Source organism: Nannobrachium achirus (assembly GCF_963921795.1).
Source record: "Nannobrachium achirus genome assembly, chromosome: 10".
Taxonomy (NCBI): domain Eukaryota; kingdom Metazoa; phylum Chordata; class Actinopteri; order Myctophiformes; family Myctophidae; genus Nannobrachium; species Nannobrachium achirus.
The window spans coordinates 10,973,951-10,998,014 of NC_137819.1; the positions used below are offsets into that span (position 1 = coordinate 10,973,951).

At 43.0% G+C, this 24,064-nt stretch overlaps 1 protein-coding gene across 1 annotated transcript; it reads right to left on the bottom strand.

Annotated features, from left to right (window-relative positions):
- Positions 1 to 1,120: 1,120 nt before the first annotated feature.
- On the bottom strand, positions 1,121 to 22,152 carry LOC308292808 (protein NLRC3-like; the record flags this gene model as incomplete). The annotated part of the gene is made up of 7 exons (XM_080735233.1): positions 1,121 to 1,301; positions 2,706 to 3,478; positions 3,530 to 4,650; positions 5,121 to 5,221; positions 7,783 to 7,887; positions 20,678 to 20,739; positions 22,069 to 22,152. The coding sequence occupies 7 exons, from the start codon at positions 22,150 to 22,152 to the stop codon at positions 1,121 to 1,123; spliced, it is 2,427 nt and encodes an 808-aa protein (XP_080591359.1).
- Between the last annotated feature and the right edge of the window lie 1,912 nt (positions 22,153 to 24,064).

Here is a 24,064-nt window from a genome sequence, read left to right on the forward strand (position 1 = left end):
CCAAAATGACTTTTTTCCTATTGATTACTCATGCCATGGAGACTTGAGTTCAATAATATATTTTTGTGTTGTGTCACATTTCTAAGACAATTTGAATTTAGTAAATTTACTTCCATTGATTCCGGATGGGGACCCGAATGTATTTGGTTCCCCATCCAGAATCAATGGGGGTACATTTATTGTCATACATGTTTTGTCTTAGGAATGTGGCAAAAAGAATATTGCTGTCTCCATGGCGTGAGTAATCAATAGCAAAAAAAAATAAAAAAAACATTTTGGAGGTGAACTACTGACAGCCCTATACTAAATACACATGAGGGAAACAGTGCACATTCAGTGCACTAACATGGACACAGCTCAAGTCTACTCACTTGCAGTTCTCCAGGACTGGAACATTCACCATGCTGGAGCTCAGGTCCAGCTCTCTTAGGGAGGGATTAGAGCTTACAGCTGAGACCAGAAGTTCACAGCATCTCTCTGACAAGTTGCAGTGAGCCAGGTCCAGCTCTCTTAGGGAGGGATGAGAGCTTACAGCTGAGACCAGAAGTTCACAGCATCTCTCTGACAAGTTGCAGTGAGCCAGTCTGAATGAAGAATGAAACACCAGATTGATTGCTTGATAATCATATTTGACTGGGAACCCCAAACCTGACAAGCACTTGGAACTTTGCAGTGAGCTTGTAGATCGGCTATTTTCACAATGTTTTCCTCTTCCGTAATATTTTACAATTTCAAAAGTCATTAAATGAATTAATTAATCATCTGGGGACCCCACAAAATAATATGGGGACCCCCTTGGGGTCACACGTCAAAAATAGCCGATCTACAAGCTCACAATCGTTGCGTCCTCGACGCGTTGTGAGCTTGTCATGTATCAGCTATTTTGGATGTGGAATCCCGTGGTATGACAAAGTAGCCTATACATTTGCGTTAAAGGGATATTATTACACTTTCAAACAAATATGTTTGCGGTAATTTTAACGTCTACTCAGGCACATAAGCTTGGGTTATCATGATATCAAGCATATTAATACATTCTCACCACAGCATTCATATTATATTCACACAATACAGTACATAATAATACAGAAGTGATCAAAATAAATTGGGTAAATGTATGTTACCGTAGAATCTCCAGTCTACAGTGCAGACTCTTCAGTCCTTCACAGAGCAGCTCCACTAGTCCTGAGTCGTTCAGGTTGTTTTCACTGAGGTCCAATTCTCTCAAATGGGAAGGATTAGAGCTGAGAGCTGAAGCCACAACTTCAACCTCTGTCTTTCTGAGGTTACAGCCAACAAGTCTGTAAATGCAGATTAAATCAGAGATTATCAAAACAAATTATACATATATTTAACAGCAGAGTGTGGAATAGACAACACCACACAGGAAGAGCAATTTTGATAACAAAGCTTTCACCCAGCTGTTAAAGGTGTGAAATGAAGACTGAACTACATTGCATATTTACTGTCTAAACTGTGTAAAAGCTTTACAAACAAGCTGCTAGAGACCAGCATTCAGTCTCTATTTCTCATCCCTGTCTCCTCAAGCTGGGCCACAGCTGCAGGCTTTGATCTGGCTTCGAGGCAGATCACCGACATACATACATTGTTTATAAGTTGTCCATAGATACATTTGGCTTTGTGTGTGTGTCCATCAAGACAGACATTGTAACTCATGAAAGGCACTGCTCACTTCACACTGGGTGTGATGTTTGAGTGGTGGTAAACCGCTCCATAGAGTGGCTGTGTGTGTGTCTGTAACCTTTTTCCTCAGCGTTTTACAGTAGCAAAATGTGTGTACGTAGCATCATGTTTGTCTAGTGATGACATATGTCGTATGTCTGTAGCCTTTTTCCTCAGTGTTTTGCCATAGCAAAACATGTGTGTGTAGCATAGCCTGTACATCCTAGACTTAAATCCTAGTCTGAAGACGTTATGCAAGCACGACCACCGCTCACTTCACATTGGGTGTGATTTTTATTCCACTACTCTGGTGGGTTCAACCAGTGTCAGTGGGTTCAAACCACTGGTCTGGTGGGTTCAACCAGCAGGGATTGGAGACTCTTAGTTTAGTTAGTGTGGTTGCTATAAGCAACACACTATTGTATATTCGGTCAGAGAGTTTTTTTTTACCCATCAAAGTGAACCTGTGTTTTGTAAACTTTTTAGTGATGTTATCTGGGTTGGGAGGCTGTACAACAAAAAAGTGAAGCTTTTGGTCGTGCTTCACTTGACATCACAATATCTAATATAAATGACATCACAGTATCTAATATAAATGACATCACAGTATCTAATATAAATGACATCACAGTATCTAATATAAATGACATCACAGACATCAGAGTATTTCATATAAATGACATCACAGTATCTAATATAAATGACATCACAGTATCTAATATAAATGACATCACAGTATCTAATATAAATAGTAAGATGGAATTTATTTCCCAGTTGATTACTCGTCACTTGTGTCACGGCAACCACACTTGCAATTTCCTTGAATTGAATCTTTCTAGTTTTTACCCTGCTTTATTGTGGACTTTGCACAAAATACCACCAGTCCCTATTACACAGACAGTATTATTGGAGCCTTTGTGTCAACCTTAGTTTCTAACTTTTGTGTCAACCTTAGTTTCTAATTATAGTGTACTGTAATGTCAGATTGACTCTAGGGTATTTCTATTCACATGATTACTAACCGAGCCTTTCTGCAGTTCCTCACAGCTGGGATCAGTCTCCGTCGCCCCTCCTCTGATGCTTTGTATTTGTCCAGGTCCAACTCATCCAGAACCTCCTCTGACATCAGCAGCATGGCAGCCAGAGCTGAACACTGGGATGGAGTCAGACTGTCCCCTGACTCCAGGTACTGTTGGATCTCCTGAAGTACTGAGTGGTCATTCATTTCCATCAAACAGTGGAAGATGTTGATCATTCTCTCAGGAGAGTGATCTTCAGTGGTCATCTTCTTCAGGTTGTTAATGACTCTCTGGATGCTCTTTGGACTGCACTTTTTTTGACTCAGTAGGCCTCCTAACAGACTCTGGTTGGACTCCAGTAAGAGGCCATGAAGGAAGCGGACAAAGAGGTCCAGGTGGCCATTTTTACTCTCCTGGGATTTTTCCATGACTCTGTACAGGAAGTCTTCCAGAGTAATGTCCTCTCCTTCTCCCCTTTTTCCTCCTCCTCCCCTTCCTCCCCCTTTTTCTTTTTCTTCTTCTCCTTCTCCTAGGAATGTCTTGAGTACCTTCATGTTCCTCTGTGTGAAACAGTGGAACAGGTAGACTGCAGCCATAAACTCCTGGATGCTCAGATGAACAAAGCTGTAGACCTTTCTGTCAGATTGAACAGTCTCTTCTTTGAAGATCTCTGTGCAAACTCCTGAGTAGAGCGAGGCTTCTTTCACTTCAAGGCCACACTCTTCCAGGTCTTCTTGGTAGAACATGACACTGCCTTTCTCCAGATGTTCAAATGCCAGCCTGCCCAGCTTCAGAAGAACCTCCCTGTCCTTCTTCATGAGCTCAACATAATTCTTCTCCTTTGTCTGGACAAACGGGAAGTGGTTGTACATCTTAGTCATGGCCTTGAGCATCTTGTTTGCCTTCTTTTTCTTGTCTTCATTCTTTGCCTCGTGTGTCTCGTCATACTTCAGATTCTTTCGCTTTGTCTGGACCAACAGGAAGTGGCTGTACATTGCAGTCTGGGTCGTGGGCAGCTGTTCTGTTTCGTCTGTCTTCAACATTTCCTCCATAACGGTAGCTGTGATCGAACAGAAGACTGGGATGTGACACATAATGTGGAGGCTCCTTGATGTCTTCATGTGTGAGATGATTTTGCTGGCCAGCTTCTCATCACTGAATCTCTTCCTGAAGAAGTCCTCCTTCTGGGGATCTGTGAACCCTCGTACTTCTGTCTCCATGTCAACACAATCAGGAGGGATCTGATTGGCTGCTGCAGGTCTGGTAGTTATCCAGAGGAGGGCTGAGGGGAGCAGATTCCCCTCGATGAGGTTCGTCAACAGCAAGTTTACTGATGATGTCACTGTGACATCAGAAACAATGTCATTCTCTTGGAAGACATGAGAACCAATGCGAATGTTCTCGAATTTCAGCGGAAACCTGCTTTCATCCAGACCATCAAAGATTAAGCCAACCTTCCAGACAGCGAGCTGCTCTGCTGTGACCTTCTTTAATTCTGGGTGGAAACGATGGATCAGTGAGAGAAGACTGTGCTGCTCATTTCTGACCAAGTTCAGCTCCCGGAATGAGAAGGGAACCAGGAGAATGACATCTTGATTTTCCAAACCCCTTGCCCAGTCCAGAGTGAACTTACGCACAGAGAATGTTTTTCCAATGCCAGCGATGCCCTTGGTCAGAACTCTTCTGATGGGTTTGTCTCTGCCAAGGAGGAGGGGCTTAAAGATGTCACAGCATTTGATTGGTTGGTCATGGAGGGTCTTCTTCTTGGAAGCTGTCTCAAGCTGCCAGACCTCATGTTGGGTATTAACTCCTTCACTCTCTCCCGCTGAGATGTAGAGCTCTGTGTAGATGCTGCTGAGGGAGGGCACTTCAGTGACGTATGTCACACGATCAAGACGGTTCAAACCGACCTTATAAACCTTTAGAACCTCCTGCGGACTGACACCTGCTATGAGAAGACAATGAAGATATTTTAAACATGCAGTTGAATTTATAACTTGCTGTGTATGCAAATTATTAAGTTAACCACTTAAACCACAGCTTCCGTATTCTGGGGAAAACTTTGACAGAAAATAGCAGATCTACAAGTGTACAAGCTGATCTATAAGCTTGTTAGATCTGCTATTTTCAGCGAGGATATTTCATGTTGAGTGAAAACAGAAAATACACTAGTATAGAGCCCTGAGGGTCTCCACTAAACAACTTAAGGGGTTTAAATGGTTAATAAAACTAAGAAAAACAGACTAAAGAAACATCGGATCACTGGTTTTCATACAGAGTTGATACATGTTTAGCATCATTATTTAAACATGGATACTGATGACACATTGTGGACATTTAGTCTGACAATGACTTCTGTCATTTCAAACATTTCAGTTATTAACTGTGTTAATTAATGTACATGGTGTCCAGTCTTACTGTGTCCACTGCTGGTGTGACTGGGTGTCTTCAGTCCAGGTGTGGTTCTGGATCCCTTGGACGCCTGCTCTGTCACAACACAACCACTCCTCTTCCTCTCACTGTGGATATGAATAGACAACTTATTATGAATATAGACAATAACTTATCAATACATATCAATACATATGAAAAGGCTCAGTGCAAATGGGATGAAATGTTTTCAATAAAGGATGCTGATAGTTAATGTCTTGTGTCCATAATGTTTGAACAGAACCAGACTGGGAACAGAACCCATGGAAATGACATGTGACTCCATGACTGTCCAAAATGACATGAGAATAAGTAGTAGGCCTATAATAATAATAATAGTAATAATAATAATAATGGATTGCATTTTTATAGCGCTTTTCTAAGCAAGTTGCGAACTCAAAGCGCTTACAATGTTCCATTCATTCATACATTGGGAGCATATCTCCACCAGGCCAGGTTGGCTACAGTTTCAGGCTTTGACCGATGGTTAAAGCCTTTTTATAGGCCAAAATATAAAGTGGGCTGGTTTAGCGGCACCATGAAAACATAAACATAATGCAGGGATGTGCTTCCTTGGCCTTGAGGCAGCTAGTGGACATTTGGCTCTTGTCAATCTGTTAGCTTGCTATATTAGCCACCCATCCATCCACCCAGACATACAGACAGACACTTGGCCTACAGTCTGGCAGAAATAACAATCACTTCACCACTGAACACATTGTTGTGATTTGTACCTAGGGTTGGGACTCGTTAGGATTTTAACGATTCCGAGTCCTTAGCGATTCCCTCTTAACGATTCCGGTTCCTAACGGTTCTCTTAACGGTTCCAATATATATATTTTTTCATATTTTCTGACATCCATTATTAACAGTAGTTGTTTACATATGCCTAATGGGCGTTCAAACAGTAGTTAGTATATTTTCTAATATTAGTAGTAGATACTGTTTTCTCTTATGCTCTTTTCAATACAGTAGAACTATCAAATGACAAAAAAACTATTACATTTCAGTTCTCTTGTCTGTCTTACAAGGAATCCTGTATTTTGTAGATGTTCTCTTATCCTCTATACAGCAGTGTTGTTTGTCTTTTTGTTGTCTTTTTGACGAAATGCTTATTAGTTTTAGTCAGACTTTAGTCATTTATATCCTTGATAGTTTTAGTCTAGTTTTAGTCGACTAGAACTCGAAAGGTTTTAGTCAAGTTTTAGTCGACGAACCCACACAAAGGTTTTAGTCCAGTTTTAGTCAATAGTTTTAGTCAAAAAGAAAAATGTGTCTTTAAATACAAAAATTAAGTATTAGACATTGGAATCAAAGTTGACAGGTGCAATTGAATTCATAATGTATAGGCTAATGACAAGTGTATATTACACCTGCCCCATCCTATTTATATGCACAGTTCACACAGGAATAATATAATATACGGTATCCATGGCACTTGCACTTGCTTGTGCTGTCTGTACTGTAGTCACACACACACACACACACACACACACACACACACACACACACACACACACACACACGGTACTGTTGAGTTCCAAGGATTTACAAGTGACGTCACAGTCATACGCGACGTCGGCGGCCGCTGACAGGAAACAAACAACCCCTACGTCACTAACGTAGCCTTTGAGAATAGCACCGTTCGCTATCGCGTACCGTTCTCCGCATCCAGCGGGAAAAAAAAGTTTGCATGCTTTACAACAAACAATCCAATTAATTTACATTTGCTTAAACAAGCCAACATTAGCCTGAAGCTTAGCGCCAGGTGTTATAGAAAACGTTGAGGAGGGATTTAGTAGGAAAGTGACCACGGCGGGTCCAGTTGTCAATGGGAAAGGAAATCAACTTATCTTCTCTTCTCAGCAAAGCAAATGATTATGATTTGTTAAAAGGCTTGTGCCAGCTTATCGGATTGGAATAGCAGTGCTCCGTGGTACTGTAAGTAAGCCTGCATTATTTCCTGGATTGTAAAATAGATCCATATCGTGTCTTCTTTTCTGACGATCGAATCTATTAATTGATGTTGACGCTGCTGCCGCGAGGCAGATACAGGGTCTTTACTCAATCAGATGATTAGCTTTCATTTGCAAATAGAAACTTAGCAACATTCCCAGCTGTAATGTGTGCAACTTCTGACCACAACAACAAACAACACGTGTGTTCCTGCCGACATCCCAGCCAATCACAGAGCCTGTTGCTATATGCGTCCTAGAACATTCCATATGATTGGCCACTACTCCTCCATTGAAACAACTACTATAATATATCGCAGCAGCTTTTCATGCATGTTTATTTAACGTTGTCCGATAGACCAGATGTTCGTCTCGTCTTCGTTACGTCAACGAAAACACACATTCGTCTCGTCATGCACACAGCTAATGCGCGCTGATGAGACCCGTTAAGAGAATCGGACCGGCAAAAATGATTGACCCGGTTCTGGACCCGCTATCATGGAACCGGTTCCTAAAAAGAACCGGTTTCGGGTCCCAACCCTATTTGTACCACTTCATTCACAAACTGAACACTAACTTAATAGCTAACGATTGAATATGAACATGTCTTGTTTTATAGTAATTTGCAAATGTAACTTAACATGATATTACTGTCATGTTATAGTGTTATATATTGTATAGGAGGATTGACATACTGTGTGTGTGGAGGGCCAGGTTCACTGAAGTTAGGTGGTTCTCCTTTAGACCGGTCACTCTTCATAGACACACAGCTGGGTGTTGGAGACTCTGCTCTGTGACTTCTGGAATCATACAAATGTTTAAAAATGTATCATGTGAAAGAAAAAGTCATTTTATTTGTATGTATTGTGAGAGAATAAAACTGTGTGGACAAATAGCAATAGAAACAGTAATAAAAAGTACTCTGTTGTATGGACGGACGGACGGACGGACGGACGGACGGACGGACGGACGGACGGACGGACGGACGGACCGACAGACATTCTAATCTATTTCCTCGTCTATATTAGCTGTGTGTGTGTGTGTGTGTGTGTGTGTGTGTGTGTGTGTGTGTGTGTGTGTGTGTGTGTGTGTGTGTGTGTGTGCACGTGTGCGTGTGTGGGTGTGCATGCGTTTGTGCGTGTGTGCTTGCATGCGTGCAAAACATTGTTTTGGTGGTGTTGTGTGTGTACCGTATCATGAAAAAGCTCAGTGCAAATGTGATGAAATGTTTCCAATAAAGGATGCTGATAGTTAATGTCTTGTGTGCATAATGTTTGTACAGAACCAGACTGATAGTTAATGTCTTGTGTCCATAATGTGTGTACAGAACCAGACTGATAGTTAATGTCTTGTGTCCATAATGTTTGTACAGAACCAGACTGGGAACAGAACCCATGGAAATGACATGTGACACCATGACTGTCCAAAATGACATGAGAATAAGTAGAACAGAGAGGGTAAAAAGGGGGATGAAACAAATTAAATAACATCCAGCTTAAGTGGAGTCAGAATGTTTTGTCCGAAACTCTTTTTTGGTTGATAAAGCAGTGTCTTGCAGCGCAATGAATAGGAGTCTATGGAGATGACATGCTTCATGATGACGTCATCACTAAATGGAACACAGCACATGAGTCCCTTTCACTGCACGCTAATGTTATGTAATATAAAAAACAACTAGTTTGGGAATGGAACTTACAGGGATTTATGAAAGGATTTATGAAGAAAAATAAAAGATATATACATTTTCTTTTAATTAGCTGTTTGGGCTGGACAGCGACGACACGTAACTTAGCATGAGATCACTTTGTCATGTTATAGTGTTATACAGTATATTGTAGAGGAGGATTGACATACTGTGTGTGTGGAGGTCCAGGTTGATCACTGAAGTTAGGATGAAGGCCTTTAGAGCGGTCACTCTTCATGGAGACACAGCTGGGCACAGGAGACACTGCTCTCTGCTGGTCAACCCTGACACCATGACAACCAACATCAAACATTACATTGTGTGTGCGTGGACAGTTCCATAGGCATATCAAAAGTATTACATAATCACCTGATCACATTTATTTAGCATAATCGTCATAATGACTTCTCTTCATGCATCTCTGTGTCGAGTTGTGAGCTTGGAGATCAAACATTTTCACATTATTTGATTATTTTTTGAAAATATAAAATTAATTAATATATGGCCTTGTACCCATCAGCTGCAGTCTGTTTAATTAGTCCCCGCAGGAATCCGCGGAGAAAAAGTCTTGATTCCGTGGAGAACAATCCTGATTCTGCGGAATTCTGCGGAGAACATTTCTTGATTCCGTGGACATTAAAAAATTACGTAAAATCACCAGTTATCAAGCTAAAAAATATATAGTTCTAACAACCAAGTAAGACCCTTCATGAAATAGCTACAATTAATTGTAATTAGTGGTTCGTATAATCATTTTTGAGAATAAAATCTAATATTAAATCTATTATTTTTTAAATTGCTATATTGTTTTTAATAATTACTTTCTGTTGCAAAGACTATATTGTCATCCATGCCCATAGTAACCACATTTTAGAGGATAGCCTACCTACTACCTAGTATGGGTGTAATATTTATTTATTCTCTTCTGCATTAGCATTGTTATTGCCAGGACCATAGAGGCATAGAGAGGAACTATAGTTCAGGACACAGTGTCTGTCAGGAACGAATGTGGGACCGGACCATCCAGCTAGCAGCAGTAGCAGAAGGGAAGCTAAGCTATTCCCCCAGGCTCTGTATGAGGTGGCAACTGGCCAAACCATGTACAAATCGCTTTATATCGGCCGGACTACACCAAGCCGTTTCGCGCGCGTCAGTGCGTATGCGTGCGTATGCGGGGCGCGCGCGCGTATGTGCGTTTTGGATAGATTCAATGTATATCAATTCAGCCGGCTACACCAGGCGTACGGATAGCGCGAACCACGGATACGCATTCCCTAAAAATAGGATCGGTTCTATTTTTTAAGTAGGCGTGTGCGTTTTGTACACAGAATAGCGTATGTGCAAATTGTTTGGTGTAGTCCGACCGTAATAGTAGTAATAACTAATCCCGCCGCTCTGCTGCCACTCGCGACTGTTATTCCGCGGCCGTCAGAAAAGACCGCGAATGGCCGAGAAATTCGCGGGTGGTCACGAGTTCCGCGATAAATTCCGTGATCGCGGAATCGCGGATTCCTGGAGGGACTATTTAATGCAATACCATTATGATTTATTTGGGTTTTTAATTGATTTTGAATAAAAGATTGTCATACGTTTGCATAAAGCCAGCATATTTTTCCACTACCAAGTTAATAGGGCCACGAAAGACTTGAAAGATAGTTACATTAAGAACTGATAAAAGCTGATGACTTATTTGTGATTAATCATGCTAAATCATGCAATTCATCTCGATTAAAATATTTAATCAAGACAAAGTGGCCTTTACTGACTCTCTAAACCATGTGTTGTTTTCTGACAGTTTTACTGACCTCTGATCAGTAGAGTGGTGTCCATCTTTAAAGTTAATATAGCCTCCCTTGGACTGGTCAATCTTCATGGAGACACAGCTGGGCACAGGAGACACTGATCTCTGCTGGTCAACCCTGACACCATGACAACCAACATCAAACATTACATGTATTCATCAACTAGTTTATTTTCAAGGCATTAAATTCACTGGCCCAAGCGGGCAAGTCCCTGGTGAGTTCTGGTGGCCTGTCACTCTAAAAAGTACATCCGGGCCAGCGGGCCATTTATAATGTCGACCCCTGCTGCAGGACCTTCTAGCTGTGAGGCGAAGCGCTAACCACTGCGCCACTGTGCCCCCGTAACTTTACTGTTACATTAACATATTTACACATTGGGAGTTGATCTGTTCTAGGGCTTGTGCTGCTGCTGTTGCAGCCGCATTACATTACAGACATGTGATTATGTCTATCCTACTGTTGTAAAAAACACATTTCTTATAGAAAGCCTTTGTTTTTAATGTGTAAATAGAGAACTTTATTATGGGAAACAACGGGTGTATTTTCCCTTTTTTAAATAGCACATTTCCAGGGTTCCTGCACCATTTTAAAAGTAAAATTTAAGACTTTTTAAGACCTTTTTAAGACCTCAACAAATGTAATTTAAGACCCAAATCGCCCTCCCGGGCCATTCGCCCTACCTCACGCTCACCGCGATGGCGGTGGAGATGACGGAGGCGCGCCGTCTCAGGCGACCTTGATCCACGTGAGACACTGCCGAGCGAGCTAAAGCAAGCGAGTAGCCATGTCGAGCGTTGCGAAGGTCGCATGAGCCGACTCAGCGCAGTCCGAGTTATGTCACGATAGGGACAGAATAGTAAATAATTTCACCCCCGATTATCTTTACGCTGGATAGACACCCAGGGCGAACGGCTGGGAGGGAGAACAACAACTTGGGGATCGTGTGTGTATTCGGACAGCAGGTGGGTCAGCAGACCACCGTGGCCTGTCACCATTATTCAGAATTGGAGATGCACAATATTGTCTTTTGAAACCATAAACCCAGCTTCTGCAGTGAATTACAACTACAAGATGCTGTATTTACTGACTCATACATACAAGCAGCAAAATAAAATAAAATATTAATATACAATAAAAATATAATAAAGCCTATGATATACAGATCGAAATAGCCAAGTTAGGGACTTGTCTTAGAAGACAGGCATATATCACAGCTGAGAATGCCACCCCTCAATGTTAATCTCAGACAGTCTGAGATCACTAGTCCTCCCCCAGAACGGACCCCCAGATCCCCTGCTTAAGGGTGTGGGCAGTGCATGTAATCATAGTGAGATATCCACTTAAGTAGTGAATATTAGTAGGCCTATACATATGGGTCTTACATTGCTTCAGTTATAAAATCAAATTCTATACACCTACTTCTGGCGTTTTAATTGCTGAAATTGTACCCATCCTTTTCCAGTGCAAGTACAGCAAGTGTAATAAAATGATCAAAATCAGAGTTCCATATGCCCCCCCAAAAATCTCCTGAATTCTGACTGTCTAATGTTGGCAACCCTGGTCAATGAGTAAAATTATTATATTACTGAGTGAACGGGACTAAGTCAGGAGAGGAGAGGGAAGACGCGGTGTATTGATGAGCGTGTAGAACGTAAAAACGCTCGGTACAACAGCTGTTGTAAATCACAGATGATTGGTGGATTCTCCTCTTTGAAAACGGGCTGACTAATGACTTTATGACTGTCAGCTTCATTCTGTCTCACAGGCAGAAGAAGGAACGGGACAATATAGCCTTAGCATGTAGCTAGGCTAGCGAATTCCTCATGGTTGAGGAAAATCAACAAACATCGATTATGTCACATCCCCGCATCAATGCAGAATCGCGCACGGCCGCATCGCAAATTGTCTTAATCTAAAACTTTTTAAGAAGTCCACTCCACAGCCCACAAGCACAACTCCACTACACGCCAAGTGTGTTTACTTGTATGCTCTCATCTGTGCTCATTCACAGTGTCATGTGAGAGCGCTACGCTACATAACAGGGAGGGCAGTTCAGTTGATGTGACGGTAGGCTAGGGAAAGGAGCGCTTGTTTTGTTAAAAAACTAAACTACCCTCTTCCGCATCCACATACATCACCACAGTACTGACACAACGGGCGGAGCCGAGAACAACACGCAAGCTCCTCTTCCCACTGACTGCTGCTCGCTTCAACCTGTTAGCGGTCTCTCATCGTCTAATATTAATAAATCAAATAAACGAATCAAATGAATACGTACTAATGTTTATGGCTTAATTGTCCCATTAGCCTTAAAAACATCATCTTCAAATTTAATACCTACGGTCAGATTTGGTCAAATGTAAGACTTTTTAAGACCTTAAATTCACGATTCTTTATTTAAGACAATTTAAGACTTTTTAAGGACCCGCGGGAACCCTGCATTTCATAACACATTTCCTTAACGGTTAGCAGTTATGTAACCGATAAGGCTTAATGGTGACCAGATAAGAAAATGTCTCCATTTGGTGATCCTTAGTATACTGTACTAAAGCAATAAGCCACAAGAGGCGAGTGGTTACCTGGTATTTTACACCAGCTGAGAGGCGTAGGGAGACACAAGGCGCAGCCTAGTGTCTCCAACCCTCTCAGCCGGTGTAAAATACAGGTAACCTTAAGCCTCGCGTGGCTTATTGCTTTTCTAAAATGGTTACAATATGGCAACATGAAAAACTAGAAGCAGTGCTCTTCCGAGCACAGGTCTCCACCAGGTCAGGTAGGTCCTGGTGGCACTAAATGTGAAAAGGGTGCCACGTCTTCTTTGGCCTTTAACGGCAATGTGGCCCTGCATGCATGACTTGAGGTGTTTTGTTCCAAAAATGTGTTTGGAAAACGTTGACCTGCTGGTGGCGCTATAACAGGTCAATGTAAAAAGAGTAGCATTTGTTCCTTGACCTAGTGGGAATGTGCGTGCAGAATGTCTCTGTAATCACAAGCTGCGTTCATGATTTAAGTGATTTTGTTCAAAATGGACCAATCCTGCAAACTTCGGAAGCCAGTGTTAGCATTAGGATGGAACATGAAATATCGGTCAGATCTGTCTTGATCTCATGATTATAGGAGATACTGTGTAGTGATTTGCATGATTTTTAGAGAAAATCTCAAGGAATAATAGGTAAAAATGTGTTTTACATAAGTCGGCCTCCTGGTGGCGCTATAAAAGGCAGATATGAAAAAAGCAGGGCAAAGGTTTTTCCTTGGCCTCTAGGGAGTGCACATACAAAGTTGTACACTGATCAGTGGAGTTATAGGTAAAAACACAAATTGGCCAGTTATAACGCCACCATGAGGCTGATTTGAAAATATTTAAGTGGCATTTATTCCTCTGCCTATTGGGAATGTTGCATGCAAAATTTCACCAAAATTGCACACTGCGTTCATGATTTCAGGCATTTTATTCAAAACTGACCAATACTGCTAACTTTGGAAGCCAGTTTTAGCCAATCAGGATGGAATATAGAGAATCGGGCAGACCCATGTCGATCACATGACTGTAGAGACACTGTCTACCGATTTGCGTGATTTTTGGACAAAATCTGTAGGAGTACTGGCAATAGTTCGTTTTGCAAAAAACTGCCTCCTGGTGGCGCTAGAACAGGCCCATGTGAAAAATGTGGGGCAGAGGTTCTGAATTGGTATCCAGGGAGTGTGTGTGCATAGTTTGGCAGCGACCGGGCCAACGGCGCCGGAGATTAGCACGCACGCACGGACGGACGGACGGACGGACGGACGGACGGACGGACGGAGGGGAAAACATACTCTCCCCCATGCCTTCGGCTGGTGGAAACAATCATAGACATGTACCAATTAAAACTGTTCTATTTCACTAATCATTCACTATAAGGTCTGCTCTGCAAGAAAGTAGTCCCCAGCTACAAGAAAGTAGTTCCTGGCCAGGCTGCAGAAACAACACAGCACAGGTGCAGTTAATTGGAGAGACAGCCGCTGATACGAACGACCTACGGCCTGGTCGCGACCTAGGCCACGACCTGGAGGTCGTAGGTCCCGGTTCTGGAGGTCGTAGTTCGCGGTACATACTTGTTAGGTCGCGGCCGGTCTAGTTTCGCGACCCCCGGCCGTGGTTGCGCCACCTCGGTCGTCCCCGGGCCGTTGTTGCGCGATCGGGCCGTTGTTCAGCGACCTGGGAAGTCCGCGGTCGTATTTAAAAGGTCTTTTTGCAGAATATTCTAGAGCAGCAGCGCTATTCAACCTTTTGAAGCTTGTGATTGGCTGAACCGGAGGTAGGAAGCGCTCCATTGTAGTCACTTGGACCGCGCGAGGTGCACCAAAACCTATCCTTAACCCTAACCCCAACTCTAACTCTAACCCTAACCTTAACCCTAACCCCAACTCTAACCCTAACCCTAACCCTAACCCTAACCCTAACCCTAACCTGCCGACACTGAGTAGCTAACCTGCCGACGCTGTTGAAAACGAGCGCTCCTTCCCTTAGCAAGCGTAGAGTTTCTAAACTCGCGTCCCTTCCCTTAGCAAGCGTAGAGTTTCGATCGCGGCGCTCCTTCCCTTAGCAAGCGTAGAGTTTCTAAACTCGCGTCCCTTCCCTTAGCAAGCGTAGAGTTTCGATCGCGGACTTCCCAGGTCGCTGAATTACGACCGAGATCGCGCAAAACCTCCAGAACCGGGACCTACGACCTCCAAGTCGTGGCCTAAGTCGCGACCAGGCCGTAGGTCGTTTGTATCAGCGGCTCTTGCTGGAGAATTGGTGCACTGTGGAACACTGTGGAAAGAAATAACACACCTGGGTTTGATATAAACTGATTCAAGGTGTAGGTTATAGTCTCATATACCACAGCAACCAGCCAATAAGAATCAAGGAATGGAACTAGCCGTTTTAGAAATGTACTTCAGCACTGTCTTTTTTACATAGACTCAAGTCACTCACTAGTGGCTAAGCTAAGAAAAGCTTCAGAATTTATTGTTGTCTCACGTCTTTCCACAATAAAATAGAAAATGCTAAATAAAATAAATGTGCTGGTTAAAAGCCTGGCTCAATAAGCAGGATCGATAAGGTGCTCATTATCAATAAAAATTAACAAGCTTCATCCCTAGTTATGACTCATGAGCTGTTAGGCCTCCACACAGACAAGGCCTTTAGAACCACTGGTTTAAACCCTTTACTTCAAGGCTCTTTTCATTTTCCTCTCTACACCAAACCTCAACACATACTGATCTATTATTAACTTGCAGATCTGATATTTTCCTAGAATAATCACCCAAGAAAAGGGACAATAGGGATTGTGTTGAGATTGAAAACATTACTTTGAAGACAGAACTAACTTTTTTATTGGATACATCTATAAATAGAAACAAGACAAAGTGGCCTCTACTGACTCTAAACCATGTGTTGTTTTCTAACAGTTTTACTGACCTCTGATCAGTAGAGGGGTGTCCATCTTTGAAGTTAATATATGCTCCTATGGACTGGTCACTCTTCATGGAGACACAGCTGGGCACAGGAGACACTGCTCTCTGCTGGTCAACCCTGACACCATGACAACCAACATCAAACATTACATTTATTCATCAACTATAGTCACACTAGTTGCTACACATCTATGTATTAAATCACTTATATTTAAATTAGGACAACACAAACGTGTCTCTGTGCAAGCGTGCATGTGTGTGACAGTTGAGATTTCACGTTTATTTTGCATAATCGTCATAATGATTTCTCTTCATCTGTACAAATGCATCTGTGTCAAGCTTTGAGCTTGGAGATCGGACATTTTCACAATTTTCGATTTTTGAAAATATACAATTAATACTGGCCTTTTGACCATATTACATAACTTATTTTGATTATGGGTAATGGTCATTGACAGTCGTTTCTGTGTATATTTATTTGTCATATCTGTCCTGTGCAAATTGTTTTGTTTAAAAAGTTAAACAGAAAATAATGTCCTAAAGTCACACAAATCATTAGAAATTGGATCAAAACCTGTCGCATCTGCGACGAGTTGTGTGACTGTGAGCTTGAGATTGATGAAGAGTGGACAGACACACTGCAGTGTAGACGCGGTAGGCAGTTAACTATTGCTTATCTCCATGTGTTTACGGTGAACTGGGAGTCAGTTTGTGCAACTATTTACTATTAATTAGACTGTTACATTAACATATTTACACATTGGTACTTGATCTGTTCTAGGGCTAGCGCTGCTGCCGTATTACATTACAGCCATGTGATTATGTCTATCCTACTGTTGTAAAAAACACATTTCTTATAGAAAGCATTTTTATTCTTCCTCTTCTTCTTCCTCCTCGTTGTACTGTTGTTTTTAATGTGTAAATAATAGAGAACTTTATTATGGGAAACAACGGGTGTATTTTCCCTTTTTTAAATGGGTGCAAAATAGCGCATTTCTTAACACATTTCCTTAACGGTTAGCGGTTGTGTAACCGATAAAGCTTAACGGTGAGCAGTTAAGAAAATGTCTCTATTTGGCGATCTTAGTCTACTGTACTTAAGCATTGTTTTTTTTTTTAACATAAGGGGCGTTTCCATAAACTTAATCGAATTAGGTAAGCGAATTATCAGAAATACGCATTAAGACAAAGCGAATTTAGCATGTTTCCATTTGCGGGTGTCTTTCGAATATAGCGACGTTCGCAAGAGTTGATCGGGCTGATTTTTTTCAGACCGAACCTGAGCACTGCACCGTCTGCACGTCTGACTGCTGTGACTCGGTCGCTGTCTAGTAGTGGGAAGAAGGGATTATCAGTCATCATCATGGCCCCAAATAACTTTTAAATATATTATAATTGGCGACAAGTCTCTTACGAAATTGGCAAGAGTTCCTCTCAATACATAAAGCTACCGGTTCACCGGGAAAACCGCGGTCGCGTCGCTGCACAGTGCAAGTTTCAGCGTCCTCTGGAAGGTCAGGTGGCCGATCTGCAAGCTCACAACGCGGCGCGGAGACGTGGATGGGAGCTGCTGTGCCTGTGAGCTTGTAGATTGGGTGGGCACTTCAGGCACGCAACACCGTGGGATGAGGAAGGGTTCGCTCGCCACCGATGGCTTGAGGTGAAAACGGGAGGAATTTACACATGGTCCGTGTCACTCCGTGTGTAACAAACAACAGGTTTGTTTTGTGGGCTAACGCTATACCATGGACAAAGCGGCAGGGGAAATGGACCTAGAACGTCATAATCTATTCGCATTTATTGTCTGACCCGTTTCCATTCACTTAAGCGCATTTAGTTTATTCGATAAAGGCTCAAAATCCTCCTCCTCCAAGCGGATAACTTTTTTTGCGGATAATGAAAGTTTATTCGCATTTTGAAGTGTTTCCATAAAAACATTTTGCGAAAAATGCCATTAATGCGCAAAAAGTGGCTTTATGGAAACGCCACTATAGACAGACTCAAGTCACTCACTAGTGGCTAATTAAAAAAAAGAAAAAAACAACTTCAGAATGTATTGTTGTCTCACGTCTTTCCACAATATAATAGAAATGTTAAATAGTGTGCTGGATAAAAGCCTGGCTCAATAAGCAGGATCGATAAGGTGCTCATTATCAATAAAAATTAACAATCAAACTAACATCATGAGCTGTTAGGCCTCCACACAGACAAGGCCTTTAGAACCACTGGTTTAAACCTATACTTCATGGCTCTTTTCCTTTTCCTCTCTACACCAAACCTCAACACATACTGATGTATTATTAACTTGCAGATCTGATATTTTCCTAGAATAATCACCCAAGAAAAGGGACACTAGGGATTGTGTTGAGATTGAAAACCTTACTTTGAAGACAGAATTTACTTTTTTATTGGATCAATCTAAATAGAAACAAGACAAAGTGGTCTCTACTGACTCTAAACCATGTGTTGTTTTCTAACAGTTTTACTGACCTCTGATCAGTAGAGGGGTGTCCATCTTTGAAGTTTATATATGCTCCTATGGACTGGTCACTCTTCATGGAGACACAGCTGGGCACAGGAGACACTGCTCTCTGCTGGTCAACCCTGACACCATGACAACCAACATCAAACATTACATTTATTCATCAACTAGTCACACTAGTTGCTACACATCTATGTATTAAATCACTTATATTTAAATCAGGACAACACAAACGTGTCTCTGTGCAAGCGTGCATGTGTGTGACAGTTGAGATTTCACATTTATTTTGCGTAATCGTCATAATGATTTCTCTTCATCTGTACAAATGCATCTGTGTCAAGCTTTGAGCTTGGAGATCGGACATTTTCACAATTTTAGATTTTTGAAAATATACTCCACCTAAACCCTTAGCACTACAGAAAAAATCAGTGACCATACATGAAGCTAGTTAGCATTAGTTTTTTGTCTTTAGGTTTTTAGAACTTTGATTTTACTGTGTTTTTTCTAGATAGATAACCATTTGCATTTGTTATATTGTTGATGATGTTCTGACATATTATCTTGTTCATTATTGTGATGTTATTTGCTTATTGTAAGTCGCTTTGGATTAAAAGCGTCTGCTAAATGCCTAAACTGTAAACTGTAAACTATACAATTACCGTATTTTCCGGACTATAAGGCGCACTTAAAAGCCTTTAATTTTCTCAAAAAACTACAGTGCGCCTTATAGTCCAGTGCGCCTTATATATGGATCATTCATTGACATTGACATTCCCTTTAGCACAGCTCCATCTGTTGGATGCATAACACAATGGTAGCGTCTATTATGTGCGCCTTATAGTCCGGTGCGCCTTATATATGAAAACAGTTCGAAAATAGACCATTCATTGACAGTGCGCCTTATAGTCCAGTGCGCCTTATAGTCCAGAAAATACTGTAATTAATATTGGCCTTTTGACTATATTACATAACTTATTTTGATTATGGATAATGGTCATTGACAGTCGTTTCTGTGTATATTTATTTGTCATATCTGTCCTGTGCAAATTGTTTTGTTTAAAAAGTTAAACAGAAAATAATGTCCTAAAGTCACACAAATCAGTAGACATGGGATCAAAACCTGTTGCATCTGCGACGAGTTGTGACTGTGAGATTGTGGTTGATGAAGAGTGGACAGACACACTGCAGTGTAGACGCGGTAGGCAGCTAACTATTGCTTATCTCCATGTGTTTACGGTGAACTGGGAGTCAGTTTGTGCAACTATTTACTATTAATTAGACTGTTACATTAACATATTTACACATTGGGAGTTGATCTGTTCTAGGGCTTGTGCTGCTGCTGTTGCAGCCGCATTACATTACAGACATGTGATTATGTCTATCCTACTGTTGTAAAAAACACATTTCTTATAGAAAGCATTTTTATTCTTCCTCTTCTTCTTCCTCCTCATTGTATTGTTGTTTTTAATGTGTAAATAGAGAACTTTATTATGGGAAACAACAGGTGTATTTTCCCTTTTTTAAATGGGTGCAAAATAGTGCATTTCTAAACACATTTCCTTAACGGTTAGCGGTTGTGTAACCGATAAAGCTTAACGGTGAGCAGTTAAGAAAATGTCTCTATTTGGCGATCTTATTTTACTGTACATGTACTTAAGCATTGTTTTTTTTTTACATTGACAGACTCAAGTCACTCACTCGTGGCTAATTAAAAAAAATAAAAAATGAAAACTTCAGAATGTATTGTTGTCTCACGTCTTTCCACAATATAATAGAAATGTTAAATAGTGTGCTGGATAAAAGCCTGGCTCAATAAGCAGGATCGATAAGGTGCTCATTATCAATAAAAAATAACAATCAAACTGACATCATGAGCTGTTAGGCCTCCACACAGACAAGGCCTTTAGAACCACTGGTTTAAACCCTATACTTCATGGCTCTTTTCCTTTTCCTCTCTAAACCAAACCTCAACACATGCTGATGTATTATTAACTTGCAGATCTGATATTTTCCTAGAATAATCACCCAAGAAAAGGGACACTAGGGATTGTGTTGAGATTGAAAACCTTACTTTGAAGACAGAATTTACTTTTTTATTGGATCAATCTAAATAGAAACAAGACAAAACAAGGCCTCTACTGACTCTAAACCATGTTTTGTTTTCTGACAGTTTTACTGACCTCTGATCAGTAGAGTGGTGTCCATCTTTGAAGGTAATCCATCCTCCCTTGGACTGGTCACTCTTCATGGAGACACAGCTGGGCACAGGAGACACTGCTCTCTGGTCAACCCTGACATCATGACAACCAACAGCAAACATTACTCATCAACTAGTCACACTAGTTGCTACACATCTATATATTAAATCACTTATATTTAAATTAGGATACAGCGAGTGTGTGTGTGTGTGTGTGTGTGTGTGTGTGTGTGTGTGTGTGTGTGTGTGTGTGTGTGTGTGTTTGTGTTTGTGTTTGGGGGGGGGGGGGGGCGTGCGTGCGTGGACAGTTCGATAGGCATGTCAAAAGTGTTACATATTCATCTGATCACATTTATTTTGCATAATCGTCATAATGATTTCTCTTCATCTGTTGGGGGAGCTGGGGGATCTGTTGGGAATTATTTTCCTCGCAAACATTATTTACCAGTAAATTTTCGCCAGGATAGTAACGTGTAGCATTTGTTGGACGCTACTTCACTACCAGGGTCTAAAAATAGCTATGCTACAGAAAAAGCTATTTGGTTCAAAAGGAGCACGCTACCGTGACGCTACTGAGAAATGTAGTTAAAGGGATATTCCACTTTCAACAGGGAGCAGTGGTAGGGCTTCTCTCCACATACACACCCATTGTAACTTCAAACACAAGTGTTTCGTATGAAACACCTGTTTGTTAAGAATCGGAAGGAAGCACTCCACTCCTATGGGTGTCGCTAGCGCCAGCCAAGAATAACAGAATCACTCACATAAACTCCCGTAGGACAATTCCCATTGGCCGAAGGGTATGTCCGTCAAGTGACGTAACCGCCTGGAGGCGGCCCCCTATAAATTCCCCATCCGCCGGATGTTCCCCCTCTTTTGAGAGAGCTCTGCGCAAACTCACGAACAGGGTCCTCACCGGAGTGGAGTGCTTCCTTCCGATTCTTAACAAACAGGTGTTTCATACGAAACACTTGTGTTTGTTTACGAATCTCCAGTCAGCACTCCACTCCTATGGGAGACATAAACTCCCGGAAGCGGAAACAGCCAAAAAGGAATTAAGGAACCCTTACAGACTAGGCCCACCGAAACCCACCTCAAAGCTAGTCTGTCCCAAGTTACAACCGAAGGGTTAACCCAGGAAAAAGGGCCCCCCTCCACCACGACCACTACCCTCTGGTCTGTGTGGAGGAAGAAAAAGTGTAAAGACACTTCCAAAAACACCTGAGGGAGAACACTACTAAGAGTCTCACCTCATAGGGAAGGGGAGGAAGCGGCCACCTCAAGAACCGAAAGCACCAAAGAATGAGGCGCTAAGTCCAGGTGAAAATAAGCCGCAATTGTGGAAGGCGACTCTCAGTTAGCCGCCAAACACACCTCTCGAGTGGAAGTCCCCTTAACGAAACCCTCGTAAGAGGAACTCCCAGGTGAACAGGCTCTCAGACCGAAGGTCCTAGCCATCTTCGCACTGACAAAAGCCAAAACAATGGCTTCCAGAATCCACCCAGACAGAGACGACTCTGCGATCTCCGTCCTGCCAGTGGACTTACCAAGTGAGACAACCAGGCTACCAGACCGTCTGTGGTCCTCAGCCCTCTCACAGTAAACTCTCAGAGCCCTAACCGGGCAAAGACAGTTAACCACTCAACCTCCTCCGAATCGAAGGAGGAGGGAGAAAAGTCAGAAGCTCCACCAGAACTTCCTGAAACTTCCCGTTCTTGATTAAGAACCTGAGGAAAGGTTAGAGAAAGACCTCGTGGTCCATCTCCGAAAACCTTCTACAGCTCCTAGCTACCGAGAGAGCAAGAAGGTCACTGACCCTCTGAGCTGTAGACAAAACCAGGAAAAGCTGACTAGGAAGAAGCTCAAGGAGACAACTCCCAAACAAGGCTCAAAGGAGCCTGACTCGGACCCCTTAGGATCCCCTCTAGAACCCAAGGGGGAACCTCGGTCCAGCCGCAGCAGCGCCTCGTTTGAAACCAGTCAAACCTGAGGCAACCAAGGGTTCGTAGAAGGTTAAGAACCCTCCAAACCCAGGTGGCAACCCTCTAGGCAACCACCCAGCCACTATAAGTAGAGGCTGCCAGCCTCCGGACTAAAACGGACTGACGAACGTCCAAGAGTCCAGAAGGAAGGCAGGTTCCAAAAACCGCCGAAGAGCGGTTCCAACCGTACCAAGAGGCGAAAACCTCCCAAACCCGCGTGTACACATCTAGAGTACCCGGGGCTCCGGTCCTCTGCATCTTAACTAAGACCTCAGAGGCCCGGGCGGCGGTCCTCCGCCACTCCCTAATAAGCACCCGACCCACCGGTCTAGGAGCTGTGGGTCCAGGAGAAACTCCTGGTACGCCTGGCTCGCCTTATCCCTGAGTAGAGGCAGGCGCCAAGGTCGACCGACCAGGAGAGGCGCTACCAGGGAACTCTCAGTCCCCTGAGTCAGCGCCACCCAGAGCAACTCTGGGGAGTAACCTCCGACCGTAGTCCGGGTCGGACAAGACAGCTCTAAAGAGGAAACGCAGATCGCGGCCAGCTGCGAGACAGAGCGTCTAGGTCCAGGGGGGAAGTCCCCCCAGACCAAGGTCCAGAGAACACCGACCGTTCTCTGACGAGGCGAACAAAAGTGTCGCCTGGTGGTCAAAGACCCGAGCCTTATCTCCTCTGCCACTGAAGGGGCGGGGAGACCAGAACTCGTAACGCGGTTACCCCTGAACAGCAGAAAAGACCCGCTGAACAGGAGGCCCGGAACCAGAAGGTCCTGATCGACTGTAGTCAACCTAGGTACCACAGTCGTATCCCGAGAAAGTTGTCTAGCTCTCGGGACTTCAACCCCCCCTGTCTGTTGACAAAGACACAAAGCCGAGGTGTTGGCCGTCCTGACGAGGACGCGTCCACCCAGGGTCAGGGGATCGAAGTGACGAAGGGCCAGCAACACCGTTATCAGCTCTGAGTTGGTGAAAAGGTGTACTCGTACCCCAGGGCCCCTAGGGCCCCTTATTGCGCTCTTCTAGAGACGCGCCCCAGCCTGAAGGCTGGTGTCCGAGGTGATCACCCTAAGGTGAAAAAACCTCTCCCAACCTGGCTCTAGCCGACCGAGGGACGGCTAACTGCCAGGATAGCAGGACCTCCGTGGTCTAGTGAGACACCTGTACCGGAGCGCGACCCTCGGTGGGTGGGATCCGAAGGGAAAACAGCCACCATAGAGCGGTCTCCCGTGGAGACGTCCAGACGTACCCTGAGCAGGGCTAGCGTTATGAGGCGTAAGGCCCTCTCGAAACGGACTGAGTAGTCGGTCCGAGAGAAGGCTGTGTGGGAGAGAAACTTCTCTATCCCCTCCTACGAGGGGCGTTAGACCAAGGCAGCGAGTCCAGAAGGT